At 32.3% G+C, this 12,086-nt stretch overlaps 1 protein-coding gene across 3 annotated transcripts in view; it reads right to left on the bottom strand.

Annotated features, from left to right (window-relative positions):
• Window positions 1–11,646, bottom strand: part of LOC142336441 (uncharacterized) — a 32,766-nt gene extending 21,120 nt beyond the window's left edge. Inside the window, exons 1-2 of one of the 3 annotated variants that reach the window (XM_075385278.1) lie at window positions 11,295–11,646; window positions 1,526–2,313 (exon numbers count right to left, since the gene is read on the bottom strand). In XM_075385278.1, the coding sequence (XP_075241393.1) occupies window positions 1,526–1,624 (99 nt within the window). In that variant the 5' untranslated portion in view covers window positions 1,625–2,313; window positions 11,295–11,646. Of the gene's footprint in view, window positions 1–1,525; window positions 2,314–6,783; window positions 6,935–9,951; window positions 10,338–11,294 lie in introns of those variants that run through there. The other 2 variants (XM_075385277.1, XM_075385279.1) reach the window with 2 other exon arrangements.
• Between the last annotated feature and the right edge of the window lie 440 nt (window positions 11,647–12,086).

Below are 12,086 nucleotides of genomic sequence, written 5' to 3'. Positions count from 1 at the left end.
CTGCAAATGGATAAAACTTTTGATACCCAGTGCGAGTAGAAGAAATATTGTTGGCAATAAATTAATCAAATTTGAGAAAAAATTGGTAGATAAATCTAAAAGGACTGTACACGCAAAATTTACGAAATATGCAAAAAAAATACATTAAAGTTGATGACAGCTATAAAAAAGACTGCAGTTTGAGTCGAATGGTTAAGATTTAAGATTTAAAATTCAAATTTATTTCGTATCTAAATGTATGCGGTTTTTTCGTCCGGGTTTATTTCTTAGACCCAAACAGATGGTAACAGTGTTCGAGCTGCAAATGGATAAAACTTTTGATACCCAGTGCTAGAAGAAGAAATATTGAAGGCAATAAATTAATAAAATTTGAGAAAAAAATTGGTACATGAATCTAAAGGGATTGTACATGCAAAATTTACGAAATATGCAAAAATTTATATTAAAATTGATGACAGCTATAAGAAAGACTGTAGTTTGAGTCGAATGGTTAGTCTTTCAAAATCATGCAAGTTGAATGCTTTTCTTGTAAGATAGCGCCAGATTTTCGAACAAAATCTTGCAGGATCACCAATCAAAGTCAGCCGGAGAAGTTCAAAGATCACAATATTGTTGCTAATACAAGTGATAACACAGTTGAAAGTGTTTATACAGAAAAAAATGCTGAAGAACGCTCAAAGGTAAATTAGCACATGAAACATTCAAAAAATGTCGATGCGTTTAAGGTGCGTAATAACATTTTAAGAGAGCGCACAAAGCGCTGGAAGTAATGTAAGACAATTGAAAAAATCTCAAAATTTTTGTGAACGTGAAAATGAGACTGGCGGCAAAAACGCAGCTGATGGGATGTGAATTTGCAAAACAAAATTAACAGCCAGTTGCTCATTTCAAAAATTGCGTTCGAGTGAAGAAGACATCTCTGTCATCTGAAATTATAACCACTGATCAACTGGTGCATGATCAAAAAGAAATTACACAATTTAATTTCAATGATCAACTCGAAATATGAATACGAAGAGAGGGCGTCAGGTATGCAATACAGTTAGTGATTGGTTAAGGTCAAGAGTCAAAAATGCTGTTTTGAGTTTTCGAAGCGTGAAAATAATGGATGTCGACAACGAACCGGAGAAAATCCAGCGGAAGATTAATAAGAGCATCCGCCAATTTTTCGTGACAATTTAACTTTAAAATTTTAGTGATGAAATTTTATTATGGATTAAATTTTAATAATAAAATTGAGATTGTAATACGTGTACGTTTTCGCGCAGCTCCCAAAATTAATTGTGTTTGTGTTTTGCAAATTGCAACAAATATTGACTTGTACTGTAAGCAAAAAAATTAGGAAAAACCGTTTCACTGAAAAATAACGGAGCTGAAAATGGGCGTAAGTATATTTTGAAATTTGAGCGTAAGTCGTTTTTGTTTAAAATGGCCTACTCTCTAGTTTTCCAAGCAGTTCGTAAGATTTTTAACGGCAGACTTTTTAATTGATTTTTTTATCTTTTTCAAAATTTCCAGAGCAAACCTCATAGAGAGCCGCAAATGCCTTGAGAGTATTTGAGTCGAAGTCAGTTTTGAAGCGTTTGCTGTATTTTTCACAAATCTCTCTGACACACGACTCCATTTCCCAACAACAGAACACACAATATCTCCAAATTATCACTCCAGCAGTCCTTTGGTCCGCCTTCCCAGAATTTTCAGTTTGTATTTCCTCTCCCTCCTTGTCAAATGTTGCCGTTAAATTTGTCAAATTTGATCTGGCTTCGCTTTCCGTTAGTTTTTGCGGCACAGTGTCGTAACTATTGAAGCGATTATTTGCACACCCGTTATTCTTGCATCGTTTATAACTAGTTACTAACTTATAAGTTTGAGTATTCCGTTTTGTGCTGGTACCACCATCACCACTATTTAAACTAGCAAATTTCTGCTCTTTAATGGTGCTAGCTTTGGTGGTGGTTTTGGTTTTATGTATGGATATATTGGTATGTATACTAGTCCGTCTATTATGGCCGCCTGTGCTGTTATTCCGTAGTGTACATGAAGAATCAAGTATTGTAGTAGGAATTGGAATTATTTTTGTTATAACAATAATGGAAACAGTTAGCTTCTATTTTAAATTTAATAGAACTGTTGGTTGTAACCGTAACACGTGTGTCCTCGCAAATAACACAGCAAATAATAGTAACCAACTGATCTTCAATTTTGTTCTGCTAATATCACCAACGTGCTTTTCCTATCAAGCTGGGAAAATATGTCTAATTTGATGCGATTAGCCACAGTCCAATCCGATTTTGGAAATTGTTAATCCGGAAACTGAAACCAAAAATGAAAGGTGGAGTTAAAGTGAAAGAAACTCACATTGAACAGATATATTTGTTTTAATGCAAAATTGAATTTTGCTATAACAATGAAAAAACTTAAAACAAACTGAAAACGCACTTTACAATGTAAAGGATATTTGGTCTGATTCTAAATCCAATTTTTCAATAATATTGAATGAAACTAGGGAAAATAAAGCAGACAAAAAGCACAGAATTCTGTGCTTTAATTATTAATCAAGTCGCTCATTTATTATTCCTGATTCAACTATTCATTTTTGGATAGTATTGTCAGTCTTAATATGAAAGCATAGCCTAAAAAAAAACATTTTTAAGGTTTACAATTAAATGTTTCAAATTGTTTCTAGTTCCTCCCCATTATAGCCTCCTCCTCCCCCCCCCCCCAGCAAATTATAGCCTGCTCCCACGAAATTTTAGCCCCTCCACGAATTTATAACGCCCCTCCAATAACTTTGGGGTTATAATGGAAAAGACCCACCAATATTTTTTAGATATTGGTGGACATGCTATTGAGGAGAAATTTGGTATATGTAAATTGACACTTGAATTTAATTGAGACTCTATTACTGAGCAAAGTTAACTTGGATGTTATAGATTTATGGATAACGTGGCTATAATTATCATTTAAAGAATTTTAACGAATTAATCTTGTATACAAGTTTGAATAAATCCCTACGGATAGGAAATATAGTTATTGAAACCAATACTGTAATCAATACTAAATCAACTTTGTATTGCGTTTTCCATTTGATAAATATTTAACCTTTGTATGGTTTTGTCAGTAATAATTGCTTAAAATATTCAAAGGTTTTTTTTTCAAAAATGCTGTTATAACTTTTATGCTTAATTTCCATTATTCCATCTGAACATATAGTTAAGCATTGGTAAAAATTATTCAAAGGTTTCAGAAAAAAATCTTGCCATTTTAGTTTTATATTTAGTTGACATTATTCCTGTTGAACAAAAATTTTGGTACATTGTTACATCAAGCGTGTGTAGCAATTATGTCGCAATAATAAACGTGCAGTGACGCATCAAAAGAAGAGTAACAGATGGCGGGGGGTTTAAATTGTCAATTTGCGCAAAAAAGGCGCCAACTTGGCTGTGCTCAAACTGACACACTGTCTTTGAAATCTCTTTCAACTATTCAAAGCATTTCAAACAAAAACAAACAAAGCATAGTCTTGGTGACGCACAAATAACGAACTAAAAAATTGTTTTTTTTTAGCGTTATGTAATTGATGTGTTTACTTTTGGCAAAAGCAGGTCTGCTCAAAAACGTATTTCAAACGGGTCATAAAGTTGTCCGTTCGACTTAAAATGTAGTATTACAGCTCTAGATGAAAACAAGGAGGCCCGATAATGTGCGTTTGCACATGATGTTCCATCCTGCGCTCATCTATATTTTTGACTTAATTGTCAACCCAATGAAGAGATAATCAAAAATAGATGTTTGAGTTTAAAGAAATCGCTACAGACCCAAACTACTAATTGAATTGCATACTGTCAGGCCTCATTAGAGCACTCACGAGATATACCATTAATAAGACCACGAATAAAAGACAAACAACAAAAAAGCTTTTTTACGGCCAAAAATCAATATCTAAGTCTGAAAGTAACAAAGTCAAATTACAATCAGACGAAACCCTTACTACACAAATTTAGTTTAATTACAAAGCAGATTTGACTTTTATTTTTCGAAACTAGGAAAAAAGTCGACAAAAAGAAGAAATAAAAGAAATGATGAGGCGAAACTCAAAAGTGAATCAACACTATTTAAACCTAATAATTTCAAACGTCTTAAAAACCAGTAGTTATTAAAAATTATTGATAAATCTATTAAAACTTAAATAGAAATCCAATAGGACCTGTCTTTGATTAGATTAAGCCATAGAATTGGACTAAAAGAGCAGAATAAAAAAAATGCAAACTGTTTGCGCAAACACAAATTATTTAATTCGAAAATGTTAGTAACTAAAAACATTACCTATTATCCGAATATTGCATTTTTTTTCAATTGTTTTTTTATACTAATACAGTTAAAAATATACTGAAAATCTAAACCGTTCCACCCGGAGACTCATTTGAAAATCATTGGGATATGTTGTTACGAGAATTTGCTAAAAGAAGACAACAAGAAACACAAACATCGAGAAAATAATCATCAGAGAATCACAAAAAATTATGAAAATGCATATTGTCAAACACAAAAACAACAGTTACGACAATTATTGTCAAAAAACACGATGAAGTTTTAATTACAAGGAAGCAAATGGGACCTCTCAATAATGAGAATAAGTTAAAAGTTGACATATAGAACAACAAAAACTGAAAAGATTAGAATAAATTGTAAACAATCATCAAAAACTTTAAGGATTTTTGCAATACGCTGACTGCCTTATATAAGTTAATTCAATCCTCATTTAGAAGTTTAAAAGAACTCTCAACTTTTGGAAACAATTTTACGACTGCATAAAGACTAAAAAAAACATAAAAAACAGCAAACTTAAAAAAAAATGAGAGAGAAAAGTTTCGTAGCCACAATGATTTAATTTTTCAGTAAAAACTATTTTCTTTTTGATTAATTATTTAACACCATTGAGAATTGTTGTAAAAGAATGAACTAAAAAACAAATATGAACAAATATAAAAAAACCACGAAAATTCTGAGAAAACCCGTAGTAAAAAAGCCATTAACTTCAATAGTTTACAACGGAATTCAATGAATACGCTAAGTTCCGCCTCGATGGGAAGGCAATAACAATGTTCATTCGTAAGTCATCAATAAGTTATCACAATAAGTTTTATGAATATTTAAACGCAACAAATACAGGCAAAAACAAAAAATTTATTAGAAAATTTCGAGAAGAAAGTGTCGAAGCCATCAAAACCATGAGTTTTTTGTGAAAATTTTATCAATGATTAATTTAAATCCTTTTTAAGGTAATGGGAACTGTCATTTTTAGGATAATTAGATAAGATTAGATAGATTTAAGAATAAATTAGATGGAACCAAAAATAAAAAAAAATATCAAAAATTTAAAAAAAATTATAAAAACTCGTGGCATCGAAGTCATAAAAATTTAGTTTGAAGATATAACCGCCAAACTTTTTAATATTGGTTGCAGTAGAGAAGAAACTGCTCCTGCCATTTTTGAGACCGACTTACAAGTTCACAGAAATAGGTTTCAGGTCGATAAATTGAAAAAAAATCGAAAAATTGTTTTTGAAGTCTTAACAGCAATTAGCCGTCGACTCAGAGATAGGTTTAGTTGGTGCTCATATATAGCAGCCTATTTCCTTTTTATTCAACAAGACTGACATGGGACTACAAAAAAGACTTTAATCTCAAAAAGATTGTAAAAACTTTATTGAAAATTAGGAAAACTCAGAGTCGAAGCCACAAAAAAACTTGAGCGATTCCTTCAAAACGAATTATTTGTTGATTGAGCATCATTTGACTGTAAATGAGGGTAGCCCATAATGGTTTTTTGTTATGAAAAGTCTGTAAGTCACTTGAAAAAAAACCAAAAAATTTGAAATTTTTTTTTAAAAAGGGCTCTCAAATAGAATTCGATTTGTTTTAAATAATAAAATTCCTCATGAGACCATATTTAGCCTTTTTATTGCCTTTCGTCTATTAGGAACACAAATTTGTTTGCCTTTTCAGCGTAAAATGTGATTTTGAATTAATATTCTAATAGTAAAAAATCTAATTTGAACGAAAGTTCCCTTAAAAGGGAACAAAGTCATGGCAAATATCACGCGTTCACAAAAAACTTTAAACCTCGATAACTCATCGAAAAAAAATTGAAATTCCAAAACATTTTTTTAATTTCAAATTCTAGGGTGTACAAGCTTTTTAATGATACCACTCACATTTCTCTACGATGAATATATCGATCGGCCAAAATTGTCTGAACAAAAAAAAACCCATTTGAGTATATAGTTCCTCCCCCACAAGTGGGGTCGGAACAACTAGAAACCAATGTTGGTTAGTGTCCTCACGAGTCAAGACCAAATGTTAATAATATTTGATCTTAAGATAAGAAGTTTATCTGGCAAGAATCTTTTAAGGAAAAAAAATTATCTTGCAAGATCTTTTAAGAACTTTGTTAAAGTTTAACAGCGTCTTGTAAGAATGTTACAAGATGTTATCAGTTAACTTTTATTTTCGGCGTGGGTGGTCTAGAGCAGGAGTGACAAGCTTTTGTTTAATTTAATAATTAAAACAGGAGGAATACTTCAAAAGATTTTTATTTTCAGATGTTCTTGCGAGAGTGATTCCATTGTTGATTCGAAGTGAACTCATAATAATAATATCAATTAACGATGGTGATATTTTGAGTTATCTTTGATCAATTTAATAATATGGGAAATGCGGAATGAAAAATTATCTGTTAATATCGGCGTAGAAAATAGAAAATTGTTTTTTGAAACTTACCATTTAGCAGAAACAATCGATTGACTTGAAATAGAGGATTGATGCTAGGCTTTCAGAATCGCCAGTTTCACAAAAATAATAAGTATCAGCTGAAAAACTTCGGCTATTTTAAGTTACGAACGGAGGATAATCAGACGCCCAAATATATATTTGAACAATAATAAATAATCATAATCAATTATTTAAACAGAAAGTGATAACCTAAATATAACTTTATTATCAGCATATTTATATTTCAATTTCATTCAACGTCCATTTGAATAGCTATCAATGCAAACAAGCAAATGCCTTTAAGTCTCCGTCAAACTGCTCTTATCTGGGACAAACAAACTTTGCAGCTCATTAACTCATTTAGGTTTAAATCGTTCCAGAATTGAAGTTAGCCCCATTAACTAGAATTCCATATGGAATATCTTTATACCGATATGAACTGAAGAAGTAAATGGAGGCTAAATTTTTGTAGCAACAGAGGACAATCTCAATTCAAGGTGTTTTTCTGACTATTATGAAACCAAAATTAACAAAAGTTACGAGTTTTCCCATTATAGCATCACTCCCAGCTTAGAGGTCAGATAACCTATAGACCCCCAAACGTGGTAAACATACCATAATGGGAGGCTATAATTTCGTGGGGGGGGGGGGGGGAGGGGGGGGGGCTACAATGGGACCGGCCCAAATATAAAGTTTTGAAAATAATTGTTATGACTCTTGATAACAAATATTTTTAAAACTTTGCAAATTTGGTGAATTTTGGTCGTGTATTTTTGCGCATGTGTCGCAAGAACCTTTGCCTACGAGTACTACATAAGCGCTGTTCCGGTAATTCGCGTGACATATTTTAACTCAAATGCTCGACATTTGACCTATGCCAGAAGAAAAAACTGATAACTCATTTGGAATTGCTCTCGAACGACAGACGAGGCTTTGATTGTAGCAAACATAAGCAAACAGAAGCCAGCGGCAACGGGCAAGGCATTGGGGGGTTGGGGGAGGAGTTGATAATTGCAGGGGGTAGATAAAAGGGGAGGAGGGTTGTTCAAAAAGTTCTATTGAGTATGCTTCGTAGTAGCTTTCATGATCTTTTCACTTAGAGACCCCACGGTATTCATCGGTCACTAAAACTTCGAAGCAGAGGGCTCAGTTTTAAAGTTTGAACTCATATTTTCACTTCCTGAATCAAACCTCTATAAACAATTGGCTGCTTTGCTATCAGAGCCAGACGTTTGGTTTCTTTCAACTCGTGTATATTTTTAAGAAGAAAACTTTTCTTTCACTAATCTGCGCAATTGTACTATAAAATTCAATTTCAAATGAAATTCAACAACTTCGTATCTTTTGGTTCTCCAATTACGTTAGAAAAAATATTGGTCCCCTCGGGCCTCGTGCCCATAACTCGGATGCAAGCGCCTTTGTGTCAGGGCACTAAGTCACTCGGGCGACTCGAATAAAATTTTCTTCAAACATATACTTAGAGCCCACCGAAAAACTAAATGAGCTAAGCAGCAGCTTAATACCCTCAATTGATTCAGTTTTTCAAGACCAAAATTGAAACACCTCTATCTAGCTAAAAAAACAACTAAAACAAATTATCAGAATTTTTCATGATATAGGTACGCACGACTGCAATAGTTGCTGCAAACTTTGTTCGAGAGCAATTAAACCAATGAGAAGTCATTGTTCCAAAGCTCGATCAATAAATTGCATAGAAACAATGTTGGACAGCTATAAAAATCTCTCAAGCAATTGAAATATACGTAATTATCGTTAATTTCGTTATCTGGCCTGAAAGGAATGAAGATAACTTCGTGGAAATTTAAACGATTATTGAAATTTGTCTTGATATCAAATAGTTTGAACGATGATTATTTTGAATCAGTTCAAAAATTGCAAGAAGAAGGAACATCATTTTCTACAAAATAGCGAATTTAAGAATCTTCAAGTCGGTTTCGGTTGACATCTGCTCTTGTTAGTGCATCAATTTGAAATTAACGAAGAAAAATCCAAAACAGACAAATTTTTTTCAGGTCACACTTTAATAGGTTTAAATTAGTTAATGTTTAACTGTTCAGAAAATGAAACAATTGAGCGAGGAAATTTTAAAAGCGTTTTTTGTAAAAACTTGGTGAACCTGTATAAAATACCAAACAAACTAAAAGTATCTGAAAACTATAAGTTTTCAGATAAGTTTTTTAAAAATAAGTTTTGATAGGCGTTTATATTGCAAAATCAATGTAAAGAGATTTGTCATATGCAGATTATTTTGGGTTTGAGGACTTGCGTTAATCAAAAGCAATTCATCAATTAATTTTTCATAAGCTAATGTTTAGAGTTTTTTAATTGGTGACGTTTTTCCTCAATGTTATGATGCCGCAAAATTCGGCGCTCCTATGTCAAGTTCATCTCCAAGTTTTGTCTGTGCATAGTTTTGGACCAACCATTCGGAAAACTGGTCCAATTCAACATAAGTGTACTTGCTCATTGACTTAGCAACAAATGCTGAGAGTTAATCTTGTCTGCGATTTTTAATGTTGTTAATTCTCTTGATAATTAAATTACTAGTGCTTCTTAGTTTGGGTTTTTCTAAATACATAATTTTCCGCAACAGAAATTGTGAAAAACAGTTTAACGTTTCAAAAATATTGGACAATTTTAGTCACGCAGGTGAATAGGTTAAAAAAATCTACTTTCTGTTCTCAGAAGTATTCTAAGAACTTCTATTACAGCAAAAGTGTTTTTCACTTTTACCCAAATTGTTCTGCAGTTAAGAATACTAAACATACTTTTCCTACTGTTTGAGTTTTTCTTAAGAATGATATACTATCGGAGTGTTGTTATTTGAATTTCTGATTCATTGATAGAAACAAGATATTCCGTAGTAAATTTCTATTTGATATGAGCACCTCTCTGAAAAAGAAATATATTTTTCATTTTTTATTTTTTATTGGGCCTTGTAAGTTTTTCATAACAGAATTGATGAACGAAAACAAGTGAATGGTTAAAAAAATGTCGACCTAATTTGGTAGGAAAAACTTTCATAGCTCAGACAATTTTCTTTTTGATATATGCGTTAATATGCGTTTTTTCGAAGAAAGTCTGACTAATTTGGGAGCACTTGAAAGATTTTCCTCCAAATTTTTTGTGCATCAAGTAAATTAACTAAAAACTAACCTGTAAAATTGTTCTGACTCCGGTAAAGTGAACCAATATTTTTTGGCTGAATAAATAACCAACGATGAACAAGTATAGTTTTTAATTTGGTTGCCTATAAATTTTTATGGCCAAGGTCTTTATCAACTGTGTATAAATTGAATAGAAATGTAATCAAATTATAAGACATGAAAAGATGTGTACGTGTACAGGACTGTTGAACAGCACCACAAAATCTCAAAATGGACTCTGCAAAATATCAAGTTTGTGGTAAAGGCGCAGTTGCAGACACTTCGATGGCTAAAACCACTTTCAATTGCCTCAAAGAAACTTTATTAAAAATATGGTATATTTAAACTGATATACGTGAAAACCACAAATAACTAGCAGCTATACACAACTATCGTAGCAAATATACATGCGTGTATGTGTATTTACAACATTATAAACATTATAGACTTTTCGTACGTCAGCAAGATTTTGGTTAGTTTTGGTTTTAATATGGACAATATTAATGACCTTTTTCAAATTTTAGATGAGTATTGTGTACGAGTTTATCTTAATGTCAATCAAGCGAAAAATCAATTATATGTTCTATTGATACACCTGGCGATGTTAATAAGTTGATTATTGATCAAAAGCTTCTGACGTGTTCACCTTTACTATCATAACTATTATTACTAACAATTACTATCAAACATGGCAGGTATTATAAGTAATGTATTCACATGCAGCATAGGTGTACACGACTGCGCGAAAAAGAGTCACCTATATCAAACTTAATGACGCAAAATGTTAAAAAGACGCGCAAAATGAACAACTTTAACGTCGAATTTATTCATAATTTTGGCGATGGTTTTAACCATACATCGAATTTGACGAGTGTTGATAAAGTACTAGCTTTAGTAGCAGCAACTCTAGTCTACGCGTAGGTCTAAAATACCTAGATTTTAATTTAAAATTTTGAACAAAAAGTTTAAAAATGAGTCATTATTAAAAATTAGAAAATTGACAAAAGTGTATGTACTTTTTTTTTGAAAAAATAGTAATTATGAAAAAATCAGAAAAGACATTTGTGCGCTGGGTTAAAATATTTGGGATGATTTTTTAGTTTTGGCACTTAAAAATCTGAAACACGCTAGCAATTAAATTTTGTGCTGTGCGAAATTAGCAAATTTTGCCGCTCTTTTTTCAAAGATATTGAAAAAGGAAGAAAAATTTCCTCCAAAATTACCTTCAATCAATTTGATTACCTGAAGAGGTTCTTTGAAGTTAGCCGATCTAAAACGACCATGAGCTCTAACGGAAAACGTGAACAAGGCTTGAATAAAAAAGTAGGGACGATATTAGAAAAATCCACAAACCTTTTTTCCTTTTTAGTGGGGAAAAACGGGAAACTAGTCACATGTAAACGCAGACAGGGGAAGTATCAATTCTTGTTGTGAACAAAAAAAGACTGCCTGAAATAATTTTGTGTTCACAAAGCACGCAGGAAAAATATCCCTAAGATACTATCCACGTAATTTTATGCGTTCTTTTCAAAACCAGAAAGTGTTAAACAAAGGGACAGTTAAAAGGCAGCCGATAAGCATCTAATGGACGGCTACGTAATGGTAAACAAAGGAATATACCATAGATAAACAAAGCCACAAAAATCTATTGTCTAAAACGCACCAAAATTGTTCTGAAACGTCAAATACCTTCACGGCTTATTTTTTAAACGTCGTTTTCTTTCTTGTTTTTTTTTTCACTTTGGAATTGAATGCAACATTAAAAGCAAAGCCAGTTGAAAGCAATAAAAGGCCTTTTAACTGGAAATAAAAGTCACGGATTGACAAATTTGAGCGGTAAACATTGCAAAATACGTGTATAGACTGTTGTTGAAACACGCCGCAGTGACTCATTAAGTTGTTTTACCTGAACAAAGAAAACAGTTTTTACACCTGCCGCAAGGCGGTAGATTCGGCTGCTAGTGACGAAACTAAAACTAACTGTTTTTATCAGAAAGCCTCCGCCATCTCTCGTGCGATAGTTTTCTGCTGTAATATGTCTGTTGAAGAGTAAGCAAAACGAATGTTAAAAACATCATAAGCCGGATTACTCTTGTAATAAACAGATAAAAGAAAGCTATTCAAGGCTGCAAATTACACGTTATT

Source organism: Convolutriloba macropyga, chromosome 3 (assembly GCF_964194025.1).
Source record: "Convolutriloba macropyga chromosome 3, txConMacr16.3, whole genome shotgun sequence".
In the NCBI taxonomy this organism is placed as follows: Eukaryota; Metazoa; Xenacoelomorpha; order Acoela; family Convolutidae; genus Convolutriloba; species Convolutriloba macropyga.
The sequence above is the reverse complement of the archived record's forward strand: the minus strand, read 5'-3'. Positions and strand labels throughout refer to the sequence as shown.